The sequence below is a fragment of the Salvelinus fontinalis genome, unplaced genomic scaffold, assembly GCF_029448725.1.
Source record: "Salvelinus fontinalis isolate EN_2023a unplaced genomic scaffold, ASM2944872v1 scaffold_0067, whole genome shotgun sequence".
Lineage (NCBI taxonomy): Eukaryota > Metazoa > Chordata > Actinopteri > Salmoniformes > Salmonidae > Salvelinus > Salvelinus fontinalis.
Window position 1 is genome coordinate 200,131 of NW_026600276.1, and position 25,429 is coordinate 225,559.

The 25,429-nt window shown below is 39.5% G+C and overlaps 1 protein-coding gene across 1 annotated transcript in view; it reads right to left on the reverse strand.

Moving 5' to 3' along the window:
* Nucleotides 1-416: 416 nt before the first annotated feature.
* Nucleotides 417-25,429, reverse strand: part of LOC129842817 (butyrophilin subfamily 1 member A1-like) — a 33,213-nt gene continuing 8,200 nt past the window's right edge. Inside the window, exons 3-7 of the mRNA XM_055911476.1 lie at nt 20,498-20,782; nt 16,995-17,108; nt 2,401-2,430; nt 1,361-1,405; nt 417-1,026 (exon numbers count right to left, since the gene is read on the reverse strand). Of these exons, the coding sequence (XP_055767451.1) occupies nt 1,392-1,405; nt 2,401-2,430; nt 16,995-17,108; nt 20,498-20,782 (443 nt within the window). The 3' untranslated portion in view covers nt 417-1,026; nt 1,361-1,391. The remainder of the gene's footprint in view (nt 1,027-1,360; nt 1,406-2,400; nt 2,431-16,994; nt 17,109-20,497; nt 20,783-25,429) is intronic.

The window sequence follows — 25,429 nt, forward strand, 5'->3', positions numbered from 1 at the left end:
ATAAACATTTCAACAAATGGTTTTATCAGTGTTGTTCACAGGAGGCTGCTGAGGGGAGGACGGCTCATTATAATGGCTGGAACGGAGCCAATGGAACGGCATCAAACATGGAAACCATGGAAACCACATGTTTGATGTATTTGATACCATTCCACTGATTCCTCTTCAGCCAATACCACGAGCCCCTCCTCCCTAATTAAGGTGCCACCAACCTCCTGTGGTCTTGTTGATATACCTGTGATTATCAGGTACTGGACATAAGAGTCTGTAACAGATTCTAACAGGAGACCTTAGTCCTGTGGTCTGGTTGATATACCTGTGATTATCAGGTACTGGACATAAGAGTCTGTAACAGATTCTAACAGGAGACCTTAGTCCTGTGGTCTTGTTGATATACCTGTGATTATCAGGTACTGGACATAAGAGTCTGTAACAGATTCTAACAGGAGACCTTAGTCCTGTGGTCTTGTTGATATACCTGTGATTATCAGTTACTGGACACAAGAGAGTCTGTAACAGATTCTAACAGGAGACCTTAGTCCTGTGGTCTGGTTGATATACCTGATTCTCAGGTACTGGACATAAGAGAGTCTGTAACAGATTCTAACAGGAGACCTTAGTCCTGTGGTCTGGTTGATATACCTGATTATCAGGTACTGGACATAAGAGAGTCTGTAACAGATTCTAACAGGAGACCTTAGTCCATCATTCCATTCAATTAAACTCTATCAATTCCTGAGGGGGATTAGAAAGACATTGTTTATGGGGAAAACATATATAGAATAACCAGGAAATGGATATAAACCCATAATACAAACATGGTTAGTAAAACTTCAAAAAGTAAAGAACTAACTACTGAAAGTGGATTATAGAGTAATGACTAACACGTTTATCAGATTACTTTGTCTTACCAAGATTCATAACACTCAGTTATATACTCAAACTCAGCTGTATCTCTATAGTAACTCTCCCTCTCTAGCTCCTCCCCTCTCCAGATCATCCTTCCAAGTCGACTTCTTCTTGACTCTATTAAAGACAGAAAAGATTTAGAATGAAGACATTCAGAATAAACTGACCAGACAGAGAGACATAGAGGCAGAGAGAGAGGGAGAGAAAGCGAGAGAGACAGACAGACAGACAGAGAGAGAGAGAGGCAGACAGAGAGAGAGTGAGACAGACAGAGGCAGAGAGAGAGAGACAGAAAGAGAGAGAGAGGCAGAGGGAGCGAGAGAGAGAAAGACAGAGGGAGCAAGAGAGAGAAAGACAGAGGGAGCAAGACAGAGAGAGACAGAGAGGCAGAGACAGACAGACAGACAGAGAGACTATATATTCTAGGAAACATTAGATAAAGACGGATTACTTTGGGAAGGTGTTTTCAGGAATCAATCTTCTCAGACCTCTAACACTGACAATAAGAAGAATAATAATCAGTTAACATGAAGACAGACATAAAACATGATGCATTATGGGGACTATTATGGGTAATAGAACATGAAGACAGACTACATCCTCTCTATTCTGACGTCCTCTGTAGACAGTAGATAAAACATGATGTATTATGGGTACTAGAACATGAAGACAGACTACATCCTCTCTATTCTGACCTCCTCTGTAGACAGTAGATAAAACATGATGTATTATGGGTACTAGAACATGAAGACAGACTACATCCTCTCTATTCTGACCTCCTCTGTAGACAGTAGATAAAACATGATGCATTATGGGTACTAGAACATGAAGACAGACTACATCCTCTCTATTCTGACCTCCTCTGTAGACAGTAGATAAAACATGATGTATTATGGGTACTAGAACATGAAGACAGACTACATCCTCTCTATTCTGACCTCCTCTGTAGACAGTAGATAAAACATGATGTATTATGGGTAATTTCCTCTATTTACTTTGATAAATATATTCAGTTAAGGAGGTTTGTTTTCGTCTTCTTCTAAAAAACAGTCAGTTAGAAAACATGTTGACAGCCTGGTTCCTCTCTACCCAGTACAGCCAGTAGAGGACTGGTCACCCCTCAGAACCTGGTTCCTCTCTACCCAGTACAGCCAGTAGAGGACTGGTCACCCCTCAGAGCCGGGTTCCTCTCTACCCAGTACAGCCAGTAGAGGACTGGTCACCCCTCAGAGCCTGGTTCCTCTCTACCCAGTACAGCCAGTAGAGGACTGGTCACCCCTCAGAGCCGGGTTCCTCTCTACCCAGTACAGCCAGTAGAGGACTGGTCACCCCTCAGAACCTGGTTCCTCTCTACCCAGTACAGTCAGTAGAGGACTGGTCACCCCTCAGAGCCTGGTTCCTCTGGTCTACCCAGTACAGCCAGTAGAGGACTGGTCACCCCTCAGAGCCTGGTTCCTCTGGTCTACCCAGTACAGCCAGTAGTGGACTTACCTTTTTCTGGTATTTTTCTCATCTTCATCTCTGTCGACAAAAGAAAACAAATGTATAAAAGCATAACAATAATCATCATTAAAAAGCCTGGAAAACACAAAGTCTTTTAAAACACAAATTAATATACAGTATAACCATTAAAACCATGAGATCTGTGATTAACAGTCGACCCATCAGTATTATAGTAATAAACCATGAGGTCTGTGATTAACAGTTGACCCATCAGTATTATAGTAATAAACCACGAGGCCTGTGATTAACAGTTGACCCATCAGTATTATAGTAATAAACCATGAGGTCTGTGATTAACAGTTGACCCATCAGTATTATAGTAATAAACCATGAGGTCTGTGATTAACAGTTGACCCATCAGTATTATAGTAATAAACCACGAGGTCTGTGATTAACAGTTGACCCATCAGTATTATAGTAATAAACCACGAGGTCTGTGATTAACAGTCGACCCATCAGTATTATAGTAATAAACCACGAGGTCTGTGATTAACAGTCGACCCATCAGTATTATAGTAATAAACCACGAGGTCTGTGATTAACAGTCGACCCATCAGTATTATAGTAATAAACCACGAGGTCTGTGATTAACAGTCGACCCATCAGTATTATAGTAATAAACCACGAGGTCTGTGATTAACAGTTGACCCATCAGTATTATAGTAATAAACCAAGAGGTCTGTGATTAACAGTTGACCCATCAGTATTATAGTAATAAACCACGAGGTCTGTGATTAACAGTCGACCCATCAGTATTATAGTAATAAACCACGAGGTCTGTGATTAACAGTCGACCCATCAGTATTACAGTAATAAACCACGAGGTCTGTGATTAACAGTCGACCCATCAGTATTATAGTAATAAACCATGAGGTCTGTGATTAACAGTTGACCCATCAGTATTATAGAAATAAACCATGAGGTCTGTGATTAACAGTTGACCCATCAGTATTATAGTAATAAACCATGAGGTCTGTGATTAACAGTTGACCCATCAGTATTATAGTAATAAACCATGAGGTCTGTGATTAACAGTTGACCCATCAGTATTATAGTAATAAACCATGAGATCTGTGATAAACAGTTGACCCATCAGTAGTATAGTAATAAACCATGAGGTCTGTAATTAACAGTCGACCCATCAGTATTATAGTAATAAACCACGAGGTCTGTGATTAACAGTCGACCCATCAGTATTATAGTAATAAACCACGAGGTCTGTGATTAACAGTCGACCCATCAGTATTATAGTAATAAACCACGAGGTCTGTGATTAACAGTAGACCCATCAGTATTATAGTAATAAACCATGAGGTCTGTGATTAACAGTCGACCCATCAGTATTATAGTAATAAACCATGAGGTCTGTGATTAACAGTTGACCCATCAGTATTATAGTAATAAACCATGAGGTCTGTGATTAACAGTTGATCCATCAGTATTATAGTAATAAACCAAGAGGTCTGTGATTAACAGTTGACCCATCAGTATTATAGTAATAGACCACGAGGTCTGTGATTAACAGTTGACCCATCAGTATTATAGTAATAAACCACGAGGTCTGTGATTAACAGTTGACCCATCAGTAGTATAGTAATAAACCATGAGGTCTGTAATTAACAGTTGACCCATCAGTATTATAGTAATAAACCATGAGGTCTGTGATTAACAGTTGACCCATCAGTATTATAGTAATAAACCACGAGGTCTGTGATTAACAGTTGACCCATCAGTATTATAGTAATAAACCACGAGGTCTGTGATTAACAGTTGACCCATCAGTATTATAGTAATAAACCACGAGGTCTGTGATTAACAGTCGACCCATCAGTATTACAGTAATAAACCACGAGGTCTGTGATTAACAGTCGACCCATCAGTATTATAGTAATAAACCACGAGGTCTGTGATTAACAGTTGACCCATCAGTATTATAGAAATAAACCACGAGGTCTGTGATTAACAGTCGACCCATCAGTATTATAGTAATAAACCATGAGGTCTGTGATTAACAGTTGACCCATCAGTATTATAGTAATAAACCATGAGGTCTGTGATTAACAGTCGACCCATCAGTATTATAGTAATAAACCATGAGGTCTGTGATTAACAGTCGACCCATCAGTATTATAGTAATAAACCATGAGGTCTGTGATTAACAGTTGACCCATCAGTATTATAGTAATAAACCATGAGATCTGTGATAAACAGTTGACCCATCAGTAGTATAGTAATAAACCATGAGGTCTGTAATTAACAGTTGACCCATCAGTATTATAGTAATAAACCATGAGGTCTGTGATTAACAGTTGACCCATCAGTATTATAGTAATAAACCATGAGGTCTGTGATTAACAGTCAACCCATCAGTATTATAGTAATAAACCATGAGGTCTGTGATTAACAGTTGACCCATCAGTATTATAGTAATAAACCATGAGGTCTGTGATTAACAGTTGACCCATCAGTATTATAGTAATAAACCATGAGGTCTGTGATTAACAGTTGACCCATCAGTATTATAGTAATAAACCATGAGGTCTGTGATTAACAGTTGACCCATCAGTATTATAGTAATAAACCATGAGGTCTGTGATTAACAGTTGACCCATCAGTATTATAGTAATAAACCATGAGGTCTGTGATTAACAGTTGACCCATCAGTATTATAGTAATAAACCACGAGGCCTGTGATTAACAGTTGACCCATCAGTATTATAGTAATAAACCATGAGGTCTGTGATTAACAGTCGACCCATCAGTATTATAGTAATAAACCATGAGGTCTGTGATTAACAGTTGACCCATCAGTATTATAGTAATAAACCACGAGGTCTGTGATTAACAGTTGACCCATCAGTATTATAGTAATAAACCATCAGGTCTGTGATTAACAGTTGACCCATCAGTATTATAGTAATAAACCACGAGGTCTGTGATTAACAGTTGACCCATCAGTAATATAGTAATAAACCACGAGGCCTGTGATTAACAGTCGACCCATCAGTATTATAGTAATAAACCATGAGGTCTGTGATTAACAGTTGACCCATCAGTATTATAGTAATAAACCATGAGGTCTGTGATTAACAGTTGACCCATCAGTATTATAGTAATAAACCATGAGGTCTGTGATTAACAGTTGACCCATCAGTATTATAGTAATAAACAATGAGGTCTGTGATTAACAGTCGACCCATCAGTATTATAGTAATAAACCATGAGGTCTGTGATTAACAGTTGACCCATCAGTATTATAGTAATAAACCATGAGGTCTGTGATTAACAGTTGACCCATCAGTATTATAGTAGTAAACCATGAGGTCTGTGATTAACAGTTGACCCATCAGTATTATAGTAATAAACCATGAGGTCTGTGATTAACAGTTGACCCATCAGTATTATAGTAATAAACCATGAGGTCTGTGATTAACAGTTGACCCATCAGTATTATAGTAATAAACAATGAGGTCTGTGATTAACAGTTGACCCATCAGTATTATAGTAATAAACAATGAGGTCTGTGATTAACAGTTGACCCATCAGTATTATAGTAATAAACCATGAGGTCTGTGATTAACAGTTGACCCATCAGTAATAAACCATGAGGTCTGTGATTAACAGTTGACCCATCAGTATTATAGTAATAAACCATGAGGTCTGTGATTAACAGTTGACCCATCAGTAATAAACCATGAGGTCTGTGATTAACAGTTGACCCATCAGTATTATAGTAATAAACCATGAGGTCTGTGATTAACAGTTGACCCATCAGTATTATAGTAATAAACCATGAGGTCTGTGATTAACAGTTGACCCATCAGTATTATAGTAATAAACCATGAGGTCTGTGATTAACAGTTGACCCATCAGTATTATAGTAATAAACCATGAGGTCTGTGATTAACAGTCGACCCATCAGTATTATAGTAATAAACCACGAGGTCTGTGATTAACAGTCGACCCATCAGTATTATAGTAATAAACCATGAGGTCTGTGATTAACAGTCGACCTGTCAGTATTATAGTAATAAACCATGAGGTCTGTGATTAACAGTTGACCCATCAGTATTATAGTAATAAACCATGAGGTCTGTGATTAACAGTTGAACCCATCAGTATTATAGTAATAAACCATGAGGTCTGTGATTAACAGTTGACCCATCAGTATTATAGTAATAAACCATGAGGTCTGTGATTAACAGTTGACCCATCAGTATTATAGTAATAAACCATGAGGTCTGTGATTAACAGTAGACCCATCAGTATTATAGTAATAAACCATGAGGTCTGTGATTAACAGTCGACCCATCAGTATTATAGTAATAAACCATGAGGTCTGTGATTAACAGTTGACCCATCAGTATTATAGTAATAAACCATGAGGTCTGTGATTAACAGTTGACCTATCAGTATTATAGTAATAAACCATGAGGTCTGTGATTAACAGTTGACCCATCAGTATTATAGTAATAAACCATGAGTTCTGTGATTAACAGTTGACCCATCAGTATTATAGTAATAAACCATGAGGTCTGTGATTAACAGTTGACCCATCAGTATTATAGTAATAAACCATGAGGTCTGTGATTAACAGTTGACCCATCAGTATTATAGTAATAAACAATGAGGTCTGTGATTAACAGTCGACCCATCAGTATTATAGTAATAAACCATGAGGTCTGTGATTAACAGTCGACCCATCAGTATTATAGTAATAAACCATGAGGTCTGTGATTAACAGTTGACCCATTAGTATTATAGTAATAAACCATGAGGTCTGTGATTAACAGTTGACCCATCAGTATTATAGTAATAAACCATGAGGTCTGTGATTAACAGTTGACCCATCAGTATTATAGTAATAAACCATGAGATCTGTGATAAACAGTTGACCCATCAGTAGTATAGTAATAAACCATGAGGTCTGTAATTAACAGTCGACCCATCAGTATTATAGTAATAAACCATGAGGTCTGTGATTAACAGTTGACCCATCAGTATTATAGTAATAAACCATGAGGTCTGTGATTAACAGTTGACCCATCAGTATTATAGTAGTAAACCATGAGGTCTGTGATTAACAGTTGACCCATCAGTATTATAGTAATAAACCATGAGGTCTGTGATTAACTGTTGACCCATCAGTATTATAGTAATAAACCATGAGGTCTGTGATTAACAGTTGACCCATCAGTATTATAGTAATAAACAATGAGGTCTGTGATTAACAGTTGACCCATCAGTATTATAGTAATAAACAATGAGGTCTGTGATTAACAGTTGACCCATCAGTATTATAGTAATAAACCATGAGGTCTGTGATTAACAGTTGACCCATCAGTAATAAACCATGAGGTCTGTGATTAACAGTTGACCCATCAGTATTATAGTAATAAACCATGAGGTCTGTGATTAACAGTTGACCCATCAGTATTATAGTAATAAACCATGAGGTCTGTGATTAACAGTTGACCCATCAGTATTATAGTAATAAACCATGAGGTCTGTGATTAACAGTTGACCCATCAGTATTATAGTAATAAACCATGAGGTCTGTGATTAACAGTCGACCCATCAGTATTATAGTAATAAACCATGAGGTCTGTGATTAACAGTCGACCTGTCAGTATTATAGTAAAAAACCATGAGGTCTGTGATTAACAGTTGACCCATCAGTATTATAGTAATAAACCATGAGGTCTGTGATTAACAGTTGAACGCATCAGTATTATAGTAATAAACCATGAGGTCTGTGATTAACAGTTGACCCATCAGTATTATAGTAATAAACCATGAGGTCTGTGATTAACAGTTGACCCATCAGTATTATAGTAATAAACCATGAGGTCTGTGATTAACAGTTGACCCATCAGTATTATAGTAATAAACCATGAGTTCTGTGATTAACAGTTGACCCATCAGTATTATAGTAATAAACCATGAGGTCTGTGATTAACAGTTGACCCATCAGTATTATAGTAATAAACCATGAGGTCTGTGATTAACAGTTGACCCATCAGTATTATAGTAATAAACAATGAGGTCTGTGATTAACAGTCGACCCATCAGTATTATAGTAATAAACCATGAGGTCTGTGATTAACAGTTGACCCATCAGTATTATAGTAATAAACCATGAGGTCTGTGATTAACAGTTGACCCATCAGTATTATAGTAATAAACCATGAGGTCTGTGATTAACAGTTGACCCATCAGTATTATAGTAATAAACCATGAGATCTGTGATAAACAGTTGACCCATCAGTAGTATAGTAATAAACCATGAGGTCTGTAATTAACAGTTGACCCATCAGTATTATAGTAATAAACCATGAGGTCTGTGATTAACAGTTGACCCATCAGTATTATAGTAATAAACCATGAGGTCTGTGATTAACAGTCAACCCATCAGTATTATAGTAATAAACCATGAGGTCTGTGATTAACAGTTGACCCATCAGTATTATAGTAATAAACCATGAGGTCTGTGATTAACAGTTGACCCATCAGTATTATAGTAATAAACCATGAGGTCTGTGATTAACAGTTGACCCATCAGTATTATAGTAATAAACCACGAGGTCTGTGATTAACAGTTGACCCATCAGTATTATAGTAATAAACCACGAGGCCTGTGATTAACAGTTGACCCATCAGTATTATAGTAATAAACCATGAGGTCTGTGATTAACAGTCGACCCATCAGTATTATAGTAATAAACCATGAGGTCTGTGATTAACAGTTGACCCATCAGTATTATAGTAATAAACCACGAGGTCTGTGATTAACAGTTGACCCATCAGTATTATAGTAATAAACCATGAGGTCTGTGATTAATAGTTGACCCATCAGTAATAAACCATGAGGTCTGTGATTAACAGTTGACCCATCAGTATTATAGTAATAAACCATGAGGTCTGTGATTAACAGTTGACCCATCAGTATTATAGTAATAAACCATGAGGTCTGTGATTAACAGTTGACCCATCAGTATTATAGTAATAAACCATGAGGTCTGTGATTAACAGTTGACCCATCAGTATTATAGTAATAAACCATGAGGTCTGTGATTAACAGTCGACCCATCAGTATTATAGTAATAAACCATGAGGTCTGTGATTAACAGTTGACCCATCAGTAATAAACCATGAGGTCTGTGATTAACAGTTGACCCATCAGTATTATAGTAATAAACCATGAGGTCTGTGATTAACAGTTGACCCATCAGTATTATAGTAATAAACCATGAGGTCTGTGATTAACAGTTGACCCATCAGTATTATAGTAATAAACCATGAGGTCTGTGATTAACAGTTGACCCATCAGTATTATAGTAATAAACCATGAGGTCTGTGATTAACAGTCGACCCATCAGTATTATAGTAATAAACCATGAGGTCTGTGATTAACAGTCGACCTGTCAGTATTATAGTAAAAAACCATGAGGTCTGTGATTAACAGTTGACCCATCAGTATTATAGTAATAAACCATGAGGTCTGTGATTAACAGTTGAACGCATCAGTATTATAGTAATAAACCATGAGGTCTGTGATTAACAGTTGACCCATCAGTATTATAGTAATAAACCATGAGGTCTGTGATTAACAGTTGACCCATCAGTATTATAGTAATAAACCATGAGGTCTGTGATTAACAGTTGACCCATCAGTATTATAGTAATAAACCATGAGGTCTGTGATTAACAGTCGACCCATCAGTATTATAGTAATAAACCATGAGGTCTGTGATTAACAGTTGACCCATCAGTATTATAGTAATAAACCATGAGGTCTGTGATTAACAGTTGACCCATCAGTATTATAGTAATAAACCATGAGGTCTGTGATTAACAGTTGACCCATCAGTATTATAGTAATAAACCATGAGTTCTGTGATTAACAGTTGACCCATCAGTATTATAGTAATAAACCATGAGGTCTGTGATTAACAGTTGACCCATCAGTATTATAGTAATAAACCATGAGGTCTGTGATTAACAGTTGACCCATCAGTATTATAGTAATAAACAATGAGGTCTGTGATTAACAGTCGACCCATCAGTATTATAGTAATAAACCATGAGGTCTGTGATTAACAGTCGACCCATCAGTATTATAGTAATAAACCATGAGGTCTGTGATTAACAGTTGACCCATCAGTATTATAGTAATAAACCATGAGGTCTGTGATTAACAGTTGACCCATCAGTATTATAGTAATAAACCATGAGGTCTGTGATTAACAGTTGACCCATCAGTATTATAGTAATAAACCATGAGATCTGTGATAAACAGTTGACCCATCAGTAGTATAGTAATAAACCATGAGGTCTGTAATTAACAGTTGACCCATCAGTATTATAGTAATAAACCATGAGGTCTGTGATTAACAGTTGACCCATCAGTATTATAGTAATAAACCATGAGGTCTGTGATTAACAGTCAACCCATCAGTATTATAGTAATAAACCATGAGGTCTGTGATTAACAGTTGACCCATCAGTATTATAGTAATAAACCATGAGGTCTGTGATTAACAGTTGACCCATCAGTATTATAGTAATAAACCATGAGGTCTGTGATTAACAGTTGACCCATCAGTATTATAGTAACAAACCACGAGGTCTGTGATTAACAGTTGACCCATCAGTATTATAGTAATAAACCACGAGGCCTGTGATTAACAGTTGACCCATCAGTATTATAGTAATAAACCATGAGGTCTGTGATTAACAGTCGACCCATCAGTATTATAGTAATAAACCATGAGGTCTGTGATTAACAGTTGACCCATCAGTATTATAGTAATAAACCACGAGGTCTGTGATTAACAGTTGACCCATCAGTATTATAGTAATAAACCATGAGGTCTGTGATTAACAGTTGACCCATCAGTAATAAACCATGAGGTCTGTGATTAACAGTTGACCCATCAGTATTATAGTAATAAACCATGAGGTCTGTGATTAACAGTTGACCCATCAGTATTATAGTAATAAACCATGAGGTCTGTGATTAACAGTTGACCCATCAGTATTATAGTAATAAACCATGAGGTCTGTGATTAACAGTTGACCCATCAGTATTATAGTAATAAACCATGAGGTCTGTGATTAACAGTCGACCCATCAGTATTATAGTAATAAACCATGAGGTCTGTGATTAACAGTCGACCTGTCAGTATTATAGTAAAAAACCATGAGGTCTGTGATTAACAGTTGACCCATCAGTATTATAGTAATAAACCATGAGGTCTGTGATTAACAGTTGAACGCATCAGTATTATAGTAATAAACCATGAGGTCTGTGATTAACAGTTGACCCATCAGTATTATAGTAATAAACCATGAGGTCTGTGATTAACAGTTGACCCATCAGTATTATAGTAATAAACCATGAGGTCTGTGATTAACAGTTGACCCATCAGTATTATAGTAATAAACCATGAGGTCTGTGATTAACAGTCGACCCATCAGTATTATAGTAATAAACCATGAGGTCTGTGATTAACAGTTGACCCATCAGTATTATAGTAATAAACCATGAGGTCTGTGAATAACAGTTGACCCATCAGTATTATAGTAATAAACCATGAGGTCTGTGATTAACAGTTGACCCATCAGTATTATAGTAATAAACCATGAGTTCTGTGATTAACAGTTGACCCATCAGTATTATAGTAATAAACCATGAGGTCTGTGATTAACAGTTGACCCATCAGTATTATAGTAATAAACCATGAGGTCTGTGATTAACAGTTGACCCATCAGTATTATAGTAATAAACAATGAGGTCTGTGATTAACAGTCGACCCATCAGTATTATAGTAATAAACCATGAGGTCTGTGATTAACAGTCGACCCATCAGTATTATAGTAATAAACCATGAGGTCTGTGATTAACAGTTGACCCATCAGTATTATAGTAATAAACCATGAGGTCTGTGATTAACAGTTGACCCATCAGTATTATAGTAATAAACCATAAGGTCTGTGATTAACAGTTGACCCATCAGTATTATAGTAATAAACCATGAGATCTGTGATAAACAGTTGACCCATCAGTAGTATAGTAATAAACCATGAGGTCTGTAATTAACAGTTGACCCATCAGTATTATAGTAATAAACCATGAGGTCTGTGATTAACAGTTGACCCATCAGTATTATAGTAATAAACCATGAGGTCTGTGATTAACAGTCAACCCATCAGTATTATAGTAATAAACCATGAGGTCTGTGATTAACAGTTGACCCATCAGTATTATAGTAATAAACCATGAGGTCTGTGATTAACAGTTGACCCATCAGTATTATAGTAATAAACCATGAGGTCTGTGATTAACAGTTGACCCATCAGTATTATAGTAATAAACCATGAGGTCTGTGATTAACAGTTGACCCATCAGTATTATAGTAATAAACCACGAGGCCTGTGATTAACAGTTGACCCATCAGTATTATAGTAATAAACCATGAGGTCTGTGATTAACAGTCGACCCATCAGTATTATAGTAATAAACCATGAGGTCTGTGATTAACAGTTGACCCATCAGTATTATAGTAATAAACCACGAGGTCTGTGATTAACAGTTGAACCATCAGTATTATAGTAATAAACCATCAGGTCTGTGATTAACAGTTGACCCATCAGTATTATAGTAATAAACCACGAGGTCTGTGATTAACAGTTGACCCATCAGTATTATAGTAATAAACCATCAGGTCTGTGATTAACAGTTGACCCATCAGTATTATAGTAATAAACCATGAGGTCTGTGATTAACAGTTGACCCATCAGTATTATAGTAATAAACCATCAGGTCTGTGATTAACAGTTGACCCATCAGTATTATAGTAATAAACCATGAGGTCTGTGATTAACAGTTGACCCATCAGTATTATAGTAATAAACCATGAGGTCTGTGATTAACAGTTGACCCATCAGTATTATAGTAGTAAACCATGAGGTCTGTGATTAACAGTTGACCCATCAGTATTATAGTAATAAACCATGAGGTCTGTGATTAACAGTTGACCCATCAGTATTATAGTAATAAACCATGAGGTCTGTGATTAACAGTTGACCCATCAGTATTATAGTAATAAACCATGAGGTCTGTGAATAACAGTTGACCCATCAGTATTATAGTAATAAACCATGAGGTCTGTGATTAACAGTTGACCCATCAGTATTATAGTAATAAACCATGAGTTCTGTGATTAACAGTTGACCCATCAGTATTATAGTAATAAACCATGAGGTCTGTGATTAACAGTTGACCCATCAGTATTATAGTAATAAACCATGAGGTCTGTGATTAACAGTTGACCCATCAGTATTATAGTAATAAACAATGAGGTCTGTGATTAACAGTCGACCCATCAGTATTATAGTAATAAACCATGAGGTCTGTGATTAACAGTCGACCCATCAGTATTATAGTAATAAACCATGAGGTCTGTGATTAACAGTTGACCCATCAGTATTATAGTAATAAACCATGAGGTCTGTGATTAACAGTTGACCCATCAGTATTATAGTAATAAACCATGAGGTCTGTGATTAACAGTTGACCCATCAGTATTATAGTAATAAACCATGAGATCTGTGATAAACAGTTGACCCATCAGTAGTATAGTAATAAACCATGAGGTCTGTAATTAACAGTTGACCCATCAGTATTATAGTAATAAACCATGAGGTCTGTGATTAACAGTTGACCCATCAGTATTATAGTAATAAACCATGAGGTCTGTGATTAACAGTCAACCCATCAGTATTATAGTAATAAACCATGAGGTCTGTGATTAACAGTTGGCCCATCAGTATTATAGTAATAAACCATGAGGTCTGTGATTAACAGTTGACCCATCAGTATTATAGTAATAAACCATGAGGTCTGTGATTAACAGTTGACCCATCAGTATTATAGTAATAAACCATGAGGTCTGTGATTAACAGTTGACCCATCAGTATTATAGTAATAAACCACGAGGCCTGTGATTAACAGTTGACCCATCAGTATTATAGTAATAAACCATGAGGTCTGTGATTAACAGTCGACCCATCAGTATTATAGTAATAAACCATGAGGTCTGTGATTAACAGTTGACCCATCAGTATTATAGTAATAAACCACGAGGTCTGTGATTAACAGTTGACCCATCAGTATTATAGTAATAAACCATCAGGTCTGTGATTAACAGTTGACCCATCAGTATTATAGTAATAAACCACGAGGTCTGTGATTAACAGTTGACCCATCAGTATTATAGTAATAAACCATCAGGTCTGTGATTAACAGTTGACCCATCAGTATTATAGTAATAAACCATGAGGTCTGTGATTAACAGTTGACCCATCAGTATTATAGTAATAAACCATCAGGTCTGTGATTAACAGTTGACCCATCAGTATTATAGTAATAAACCATGAGGTCTGTGATTAACAGTTGACCCATCAGTATTATAGTAATAAACCATGAGGTCTGTGATTAACAGTTGACCCATCAGTATTCTAGTAGTAAACCATGAGGTCTGTGATTAACAGTTGACCCATCAGTATTATAGTAATAAACCATGAGGTCTGTGATTAACAGTTGACCCATCAGTATTATAGTAATAAACCATGAGGTCTGTGATTAACAGTTGACCCATCAGTATTATAGTAATAAACAATGAGGTCTGTGATTAACAGTTGACCCATCAGTATTATAGTAATAAACCATGAGGTCTGTGATTAACAGTTGACCCATCAGTATTATAGTAATAAACCATGAGGTCTGTGATTAACAGTTGACCCATCAGTAATAAACCATGAGGTCTGTGATTAACAGTTGACCCATCAGTATTATAGTAATAAACCATGAGGTCTGTGATTAACAGTTGACCCATCAGTATTATAGTAATAAACCATGAGGTCTGTGATTAACAGTTGACCCATCAGTATTATAGTAATAAACCATGAGGTCTGTGATTAACAGTTGACCCATCAGTATTATAGTAATAAACCATGAGGTCTGTGATTAACAGTTGACCCATCAGTATTATAGTAATAAACCACGAGGTCTGTGATTAACAGTCGACCCATCAGTATTATAGTAATAAACCATGAGGTCTGTGATTAACAGTCGACCTGTCAGTATTATAGTAATAAACCATGAGGTCTGTGATTAACAGTTGACCCATCAGTATTATAGTAATAAACCATGAGGTCTGTGATTAACAGTTGACCCATCAGTATTATAGTAATAAACCATGAGGTCTGTGATTAACAGTTGACCCATCAGTATTATAGTAATAAACCATCAGGTCTGTGATTAACAGTCGACCCATCAGTATTATAGTAATAAACCACGAGGTTTGTGATTAACAGTCGACCCATCAGTATTATAGTAATAAACCACGAGGTCTGTGATTAACAGTCGACCCATCAGTATTATAGTAATAAACCATGAGGTCTGTGATTAACAGTTGACCCATCAGTATTATAGTAATAAACCATGAGGTCTGTGATTAACAGTTGACCCATCAGTATTATAGTAATAAACCATGAGGTCTGTGATTAACAGTTGACCCATCAGTATTATAGTAATAAACCATGAGGTCTGTGATTAACAGTTGACCCATCAGTATTATAGTAATAAACCATGAGGTCTGTGATTAACAGTTGACCCATCAGTATTATAGTAATAAACCTACATTACAATAATAATCATTACAAAGCCTGGATGTATGCTCCCGAAAGGTCATGTAATTAGCATAATGTGACTAAGGGTCAGACTTCCTTTTGTGGGTCGGTTCTAAAAACAAACTCTCTTGAATCCAATTTGTTCTACAACAAGCATCTAATAAACAGTATACAAGCGAAGTAATAAACAATTGATCAGACAGACAGACAGACAGACAGACAGACAGGAAAAAACTGGAACAAAGACAGACAGACAGAAAAAAGACAGACAGACAGACAGAAAAAAGACAGACAGACAGACAGGAACACAGACAGACAGACAGACAGACAGACAGACAGACAGACAGACAGACAGGAAAAAACTGGAACAAAGACAGACAGACAGAAAAAAGACAGACAGACAGACAGAAAAAAGACAGACAGACAGACAGGAACATAGACAGACAGACAGGAACAAAGACAGACAGACAGCTAGACAGACAGAAAGACAGGAACAAAGACAGACAGACAGCTAGACAGACAGACAGGAACAAAGACAGAGAGACAGACAGCAACAATCTGAATTTGCTGTTAATAAAAAAACAGAGATTTCTAAAACCATCATGTTATTATCTAACCCTGCTGGACCAGTCAGAGATCAAGGACCAGTCAGAGGTCAAGGACCAGTCAGAGATCAAGGACCAGTCAGAGATCAAGGACCAGTCAGAGATCAAGGACCAGTCAGAGATCAAGGACCAGTCAGAGATCAAGGACCAGTCAGAGATCAAGGACCAGTCAGAGATCAAGGACCAGTCAGAGATCAAGGACCAGTCAGACATCAAGGACCAGTCAGACATCAAGGACCAGTCAGAGATCAAGGACCAGTCAGACATCAAGGTTAAACTCACCTGTACATTTTCTCCACCAGTAGACACCAGCTGAACCTGCAAAAACTCCTACAACAGCTGCTGCTGCTATTAGACAAACAATCCACCAGTAGGGTAATATAGGAAACACGTCATCTGAAACAGAGAAGCCATGTCAAACCATTACAACACTACATATATACTGTACAGGAAGTAAAGCATAATTTATAAATACTACTGGAAACAGACCAATAAGGTCATCCCCTAGGAAACACCTCATCTGAAACAGAGAAGTCATGTCAAACCATTACACTTCCTCCACTAACTAGTCATGTATGTCTCAGGTATTAAACAAATAATAGTTTATGTGCCGGGGGGATCTGGAGTATTTATCCTGTCTTATCTGGTGTCCTGTGTGAAGTGTTAAGTTCCCTCTAATTCTCTCTCTCTCTTTTTTCTTGCTCTCTCTGTCCCTATTTCTTTCTCTCAGAGGACCTGAGCCCTAGGACCATGCCTCAGGACTATCTGGCCTGATGACTCCTTGCTGTCCCCAGTCCACCTGGTTGTGCTGCTGCTCCAGTTTTAACTGTTCTGCCTGCGGCTATGGAACCCTGACCTGTTCACCGGACGTGCTACCTGTCCCAGACCTGCTGGTTTCAACTCTCTAGAGACAGCAGGAGCGGTAGAGATACTCCGAATGATCGGCTATGAAAAGCCAACTGACATTTACTCCTGAGGTGCTGACCTGTTGCACCCTCGACAACTACTGTGATTATTATTATTTGACCATGCTGGTCATTCATGAACATTTGAACATTTGAACATCTTGGCCATGTTCTGTTATAAACTCCACCCGGCACAGCCAGTAGAGGACTGGCCACCCCTCATAGCCTGGTTCCTCTCTACCCAGTACAGCCAGTAGAGGACTGGCCACCCCTCATAGCCTGGTTCCTCTCTAGGTTCCTTAGGTTCCTGCCTTTCTAGGGAGTTTTTCCTAGCCACCGTGCTTCTACATCTGCATTGCTTGCTGTTTGGGGTTTTAGGCTGGGTTTCTGTACAGCACTTTGAGACATCTGATGTAAAAAGGGCTTCATAAATACATTTGATTGATTGATTTAAAAAATATTTATTTAACCAGGTAGGCCAGTTGAGAACAAGTTCTCATTTACAACTGTGACCTGGCCAAGATAAAGCAAAGCAGTGCGACAAAAACAACAGAGTTACACATAAACAAATGTACAGTCAATAATATGTACAGTGTGTGAAAATGTAGAAGAGGAGGGAGGTAAGGCAATAAATAGGCCATAGAGACGAAATAATTACAATTAAGCATTAACACTGGAGTGACAGATGTGCAGATGATGATGTGCAAGTAGAGATACTGGGGTGCAAAGAGCAACAACAATAAAAAAAAGAACAATATGTGGATGAGGTAGTTGGCTATTTACAGGCTAAGGACAGGTTGTCTGTGTACAGCTGCAGTGAACTGTAAGCTGCTCTGACAGCTGATGCTTAAAGTTAGTGAGGGAGATATAAGTCTCCAGCTTCAGGAATTTTTGCAATTCGTTCCAGTCATTGGCAGCAGAGAACTGGAAGGAAAGGCGGCCAAAGGAGGAATTGGCTTTGGGTTGACCAATGAAATACACCTGCATGAGTGAAGTAGGCTTTTTTGTGAAATAGGAAACCGATTCTAGATTTAATTTTGGATTGGAGATGCTTAATTATGAGTCTGGAAGGAGAGTTAACAGTCTAGCCAGACACCTATGCACATTTGTGGCCTGCTGGAGGTCATTTTGCAGGGCTCTGGTAGTGCTCCTCCTTGCACAAAGGCGGAGGTAGTGGTCCTGCTGCTGGGTTGTTGCCCTCCTACGGCCTCCTCCACGTCTCCTGATGTACTGGCCTGTCTCCTGGTAGCGCCTCCATGCTCTGGACACTACGCTGACAGACACAGCAAACCTTCTTGCCACAGTTCGCATTGATGTGCCATCCTGGATGAGCTGCACTACCTGAGCCACTTGTGTGGGTTGTAGATTCCGTCTCATGCTACCACTAGAGTGAGAGCACCGCCAGCATTCAAAAGTGACCAAAACATCAGCCAGGAAGCATAGGAACTGAGAAGTGGTCTGTGGTCACCACCTGCAGAATCACTCCTTTTTTGGGGGTGTCTTGCTAATTGCCTATAATTTCCACCTTTTGTCTATTCCATTTGCACAACAGCATGTGACATTTATTGTCAATCAGTGTTGCTTCCTAAGTGGACAGTTTGATTTCACAGAAGTGTGATTGACTTGGAGTTACATTGTGTTGTTTAAGTGTTCCCTTTATTTTTTTGAGCAGTGTATATAGAGAAAAGAGTCAGCCCGAGGATTGAACCCTGTGGTACCCCCATAGAGACTGCCAGAGGTCTGGACAACAGGCCCTCCGATTTGACACACTAAACTCTATCTGAGAAGTAGTTGTTGAACCAGGCGAGGCAGTCATTTGAGAAACCAAGGCTGTTGAGTCTGCCGATAAGAATGTGGTGATTGACGGAGTCGAAAGCCTTGGCCAGGTCAATGAATACGGCTGCACAGTATTGTTTCTTATCGATGGCGGTTAAGATATCGTTTAGGACCTTGAGTGTGGCTGAGGTGCACCCATGACCAGCTCAGAAACCAGATTGCATAGTGGAGAAGGTACGGTGGCTTTCCAATCTTTGGGAATCTCAGACGTTACGAAAAAGAGGTTGAACAGGCTAGTAATAGGGGTTGCAACAATTTCAGCGGATAATTTTAGAAAGAGAGGGTCCAGATTGTCTAACCCAGCTGATTTGTAGGGATTTTAGTAGAAGTAGGGGAGAACAAGTGTTTGACACACTGCCGATTTTGCAGGTTTTCCTACTTACTGTTTCGGCACAGACTCTGCAGGCTCTATCTATCTCTGCAGTAGATTGCAACTCCGCCCCCTTTGGCAGTTCTATCTTGGCGGAAAATGTTATAGTTAGGAAATCTCAGGGTTTTGGTGACCTTCCTAAGCCAGGATTCAGACACGGCTAAGACATCCGGGTTGGCAGAGTGTGCTAAAGCAGTGAATAAAACAAACTTAGAGAGGAGGCTTCTGATGTTAACATGCATGAAACCAAGGCTTTTACGGTTACAGAAGTCAACAAATGAGAGCGCCTGGGGAATAGGAGTGGAGCTAGGCACTGCAGGTCCTGGATTCACCTCTACATCACCAGAGGAAAAGAGGAGGAGTAGGATAAGGGTAAACGCTATGAGAATTGTTCGTCTAGAACGTCTAGAACAGAGAGTAAAAGGACGTAAAGGCTGTAAGAACAGGTTGTCTAGTGGGAACAAAAAGAGCAGATTTCTGGGTAGAATAGATTCAGGGCATAATGTGCAGACAAGGGTATGGTAGGCGTGGACGTAAGTAGTGGTAAACCTAGAGATGCATGGAGACACCAGCTAAGCCAGGTGAGGTCTCCCGATGTGTGGGGTGTGGGACAAAAGAGCTATAAAGAGCTGGACCAATCTACATTGATTAATTAACCAAGAAGAAGACCTCACCTGGGACATGAATCTCTGTCTCCTTCAGGTGGTTGATCTTCGTCTGATTAACTCTACATGTGAACTTGTTGGTGTCAGTCTTGTACACGGTGACATGTTGTCTCACAGCGTAGAGGCCCTCTGAGTCCCTGTGTCTCTCTTGAGGTCCATCAGCAGGGAGGATGGTTCCAGAACTGTCCAGCCACTCCATCTCAGGTTCAGGAAACCAGCCCCCAGACTCACACTTCAGGACCACCCCCCAGCCTTTAGTTCCATTAATAGAGATCACTGGCTGAGACACAGCACCTACACAGATACAAGATAAAACAGAGATCACTGGCTGAGATACAGCACCTACACAGATACAAGATAAAACAGAGATCACTGGTTGAGTAACAGCACCTACACAGATACAAGATAAAACATAGATCACTGGCTGAGATACAGCACCTACACAGATACAAGATAAAACAGAGATCACTGGCTGAGATACAGCACCTACAGATACAAGATAAAACAGAGATCACTGGCTGAGATACAGCACCTACACAGATACAAGATAAAACAGTATTAACAGAAAGATGGTCAGAAGTCATGAACAGAACCCTGCAGCACTCCAGTATTAACAGAACCCTGCAACACTCCAGTATTAACAGAACCCAGCAGCACTCCAGTATTAACAGAACCCTGCAGCACTCCAGTATTAACAGAACCCTGCAGCACTCCAGTATTAACAGAACCCTGCAGCACTCCAGTATTAACAGAACCCTGCAGCACTCCAGTATTAACACAACCCTGCAGCACTCCAGTATTAACAGAACCCTGCAGCACTCCAGTATTAAAAGAACCCTGCAGCACTCCAGTATTAACAGAAAGATGGTCAGAAGTCATGAACAGAACCCTGCAGCACTCCAGTATTAACAGAACCCTGCAGCACTCCAGTATTAACAGAAAGATGGTCAGAAGTCATGAACAGAACCCTGCAGCACTCCAGTATTAACAGAAAGATGGTCAGAAGTCATGAACATAACCCTGCAGCACTCCAGTATTAACAGAAAGATGGTCAGAAGTCATGAACAGAACCCTGCAGCACTCCAGTATTAACAGAACCCTGCAGCACTCCAGTATTAACAGAAAGATGGTCAGAAGTCATGAACAGAACCCTGCAGCACTCCAGTATTAACAGAACCCTGCAGCACTCCAGTATTAACAGAACCCTGCAGCACTCCAGTATTAACAGAACCCTGCAGCACTCCAGTATTAACAGAACCCTGCAGCACTCCAGTATTAACAGAAAGATGGTCAGAAGTCATGAACAGAACCCTGCAGCACTCCAGTATTAACAGAAAGACGGTCAGAAGTCATGAACAGAACCCTGCAGCACTCCAGTATTAACAGAACCCTGCACCACTCCAGTATTAACAGAACCCTGCAGCACTCCAGTATTAACAGAACCCTGCAGCACTCCAGTATTAACAGAACCCTGCAGCACTCCAGTATTAACAGAAAGATGGTCAGAAGTCATGAACAGAACCCTGCAGCACTCCAGTATTAACAGAAAGACGGTCAGAAGTCATGAACAGAACCCTGCAGCACTCCAGTATTAACAGAACCCTGCAGCACTCCAGTATTAACAGAAAGATGGTCAGAAGTCATGAACAGAACCCTGCAGCACTCCAGTATTAACAGAAAGATGGTCAGAAGTCATGAACAGAACCCTGCAGCACTCCAGTATTAACAGAAAGATGGTCAGAAGTCATGAACAGAACCCTGCAGCACTCCAGTATTAACAGAAAGACGGTCAGAAGTCATGAACAGAACCCAGCAGCACTCCAGTATTAACAGAAAGACGGTCAGAAGTCATGAACAGAACCCTGCAGCACTCCAGTATTAACAGAACCCTGCAGCACTCCAGTATTAACAGAACCCTGCAGCACTCCAGTATTAACAGAACCCTGCAGCACTCCAGTATTAACAGAAAGACGGTCAGAAGTCATGAACAGAACCCTGCAGCACTCCAGTATTAACAGAACCCTGCAGCACTCCAGTATTAACAGAAAGACGGTCAGAAGTCATGAACAGAACCCTGCAGCACTCCAGTATTAACAGAACCCTGCAGCACTCCAGTATTAAGAGAACCCTGCAGCACTCCAGTATGAACAGAACCCTGCAGCACTCCAGTATTAACAGAACCCTGCAGCACTCCAGTATTAACAGAACCCTGCAGCACTCCAGTATTAACAGAACCCTGCAGCACCCCAGTATTAACAGAACCCTGCAGCACTCCAGTATTAACAGAACCCTGCAGTACTCCAGTATTAACAGAAAGATGGTCAGAAGTCATAAACAGAACCCAGCAGCACTCCAGTATTAACAGAAAGATGGTCAGAAGTCATGAACAGAACCCTGCAGCACTCCAGTATTAACAGAACCCTGCAGCACTCCAGTATTAACAGAAAGATGGTCAGAAGTCATGAACAGAACCCAGCAGCACTCCAGTATTAACAGAACCCTGCAGCACTCCAGTATTAACAGAAAGATGGTCAGAAGTCATGAATAGAACCCTGCAGCACTCCAGTATTAACAGAACCCTGCAGCACTCCAGTATTAACAGAACCCTGCAGCACTCCAGTATTAACAGAACCCTGCAGCACTCCAGTATTAACAGAACCCTGCAGCACTCCAGTATTAACAGAACCCTGCAGCACTCCAGTATTAACAGAACCCTGCAGCACTCCAGTATTAACAGAACCCTGCAGCACTCCAGTATTACCAGAACCCTGCAGCACTCCAGTATTAACAGAACCCTGCAGCACTCCAGTATTAACAGAACCCTGCAGCACTCCAGTATTAACAGAACCCTGCAGCACTCCAGTATTAACAGAACCCTGCAACACTCCAGTATTAACAGAACCCTGCAACACTCCAGTATTAACAGAACCCTGCAGCACTCCAGTATTAACAGAAAGATGGTCAGAAGTCATGAACAGAACCCAGCAGCACTCCAGTATTAACAGAAAGATGGTCAGAAGTCATGAACAGATCCCAGTACTAAGGAAGACCAGCTGAATACATGATCTATAACAGAGGAAGGAAAGGTGAGGGAGGAAGACCAGCTGAATACATGATCTATAACAGAGGAAGGAATGATGAGGGAGGAAGACCAGCTGAATAGATGATCTATAACAGAGGAAGACCAGCTGAATACATGATCTATAACAGAGGAAGGAATGATGAGGGAGGAAGACCAGATGAATAAATGATCTATAACAGAGGAAGGAATGATGAGGGAGGAAGACCAGCTGAATACATGATCTCTAACAGAGGAAGGAAGACCAGCTGAATACTTGATCTATAACAGAGGAATGAATGATGGGGGAGGAAGACCAGCTGAATACATGATCTATAACAGAGGAAGGAGTGATGAGGGAGGAAGACCAGCTGAATACGTGATCTATAACAGAGGAAGGAATGATGGGGGAGGAAGACCAGCTGAATACATGATCTATAACAGAGGAAGGAATGATGAGGGAGGAAGACCAGCTGAATACATGATCTATAACAGAGGAAGGAATGATGAGGGAGGAAGACCAGCTGAATACATGATGAGGGAGGAAGACCAGCTGAATACATGATCTATAACAGAGGAAGGAATGATGGGGGAGGAAGACCAGCTGAATACATGATCTATAACAGAGGAAGGAGTGATGAGGGAGGAAGACCAGCTGAATACATGATCTATAACAGAGGAAGGAATGATGGGGGAGGAAGACCAGATGAATAGATGATCTATAACAGAGGAAGACCAGCTGAATACATGATCTATAACAGAGGAAGGAATGATGAGGGAGGAAGACCAGCTGAATACATGATCTCTAACAGAGGAAGGAATGATGAGGGAGGAAGACCAGCTGAATACATGATCTATAACAGAGGAAGGAATGATGAGGGAGGAAGACCAGCTGAAGACATGATCTATAACAGAGGAAGGAATGATGAGGGAGGAAGACCAGCTGAATACATGATCTATAACAGAGGAAGGAATGATGAGGGAGGAAGACCAGCTGAATACATGATCTATAACAGAGGAAGGAAGACCAGCTGAATACATAATCTATAACAGAGGAAGGAATGATGAGGGAGGAAGACCAGCTGAATACATGATCTCTAACAGAGGAAGGAATGATGAGGGAGGAAGACCAGCTGAATACATGATCTATAACAGAGGAAGGAATGATGAGGGAGGAAGACCAGCTGAATACATGATCTATAACAGAGGAAGGAATGATGAGGGAGGAGGACCAGCTGAATAGATGATCTATAACAGAGGAAGACCAGCTGAATACATGATCTATAACAGAGGAAGGAATGATGAGGGAGGAAGACCAGCTGAATACATGATCTCTAACAGAGGAAGACCAGCTGAATACATGATCTATAACAGAGGAAGGAAGACCAGCTGAATACATGATCTCTAACAGAGGAAGGAATGATGAGGGAGGAAGACCAGCTGAATACATGATCTCTAACAGAGGAAGGAATGACGAGGGAGGAAGACCAGCTGAATACACGATCTATAACAGAGGAAGAAATGATGAGGGAGGAAGACCAGCTGAATACATGATCTATAACAGAGGAAGGAATGATGAGGGAGGAAGACCAGCTGAATACATGATCTATAACAGAGGAAGGAATGATGAGGGAGGAAGACCAGCTGAATACATGATCTATAACAGAGGAAGGAATGATGAGGGAGGAAGACCAGCTGAATACATGATCTATAACAGAGGAAAGAATGATGAGGGAGGAAGACCAGCTGAATACATGATCTCTAACAGAGGAAGGAATGATGAGGGAGGAAGACCAGCTGAATACATGATCTATAACAGAGGAAGGAAGACCAGCTGAATACATGATCTATAACAGAGGAAGGAATGATGAGGGAGGAAGGAA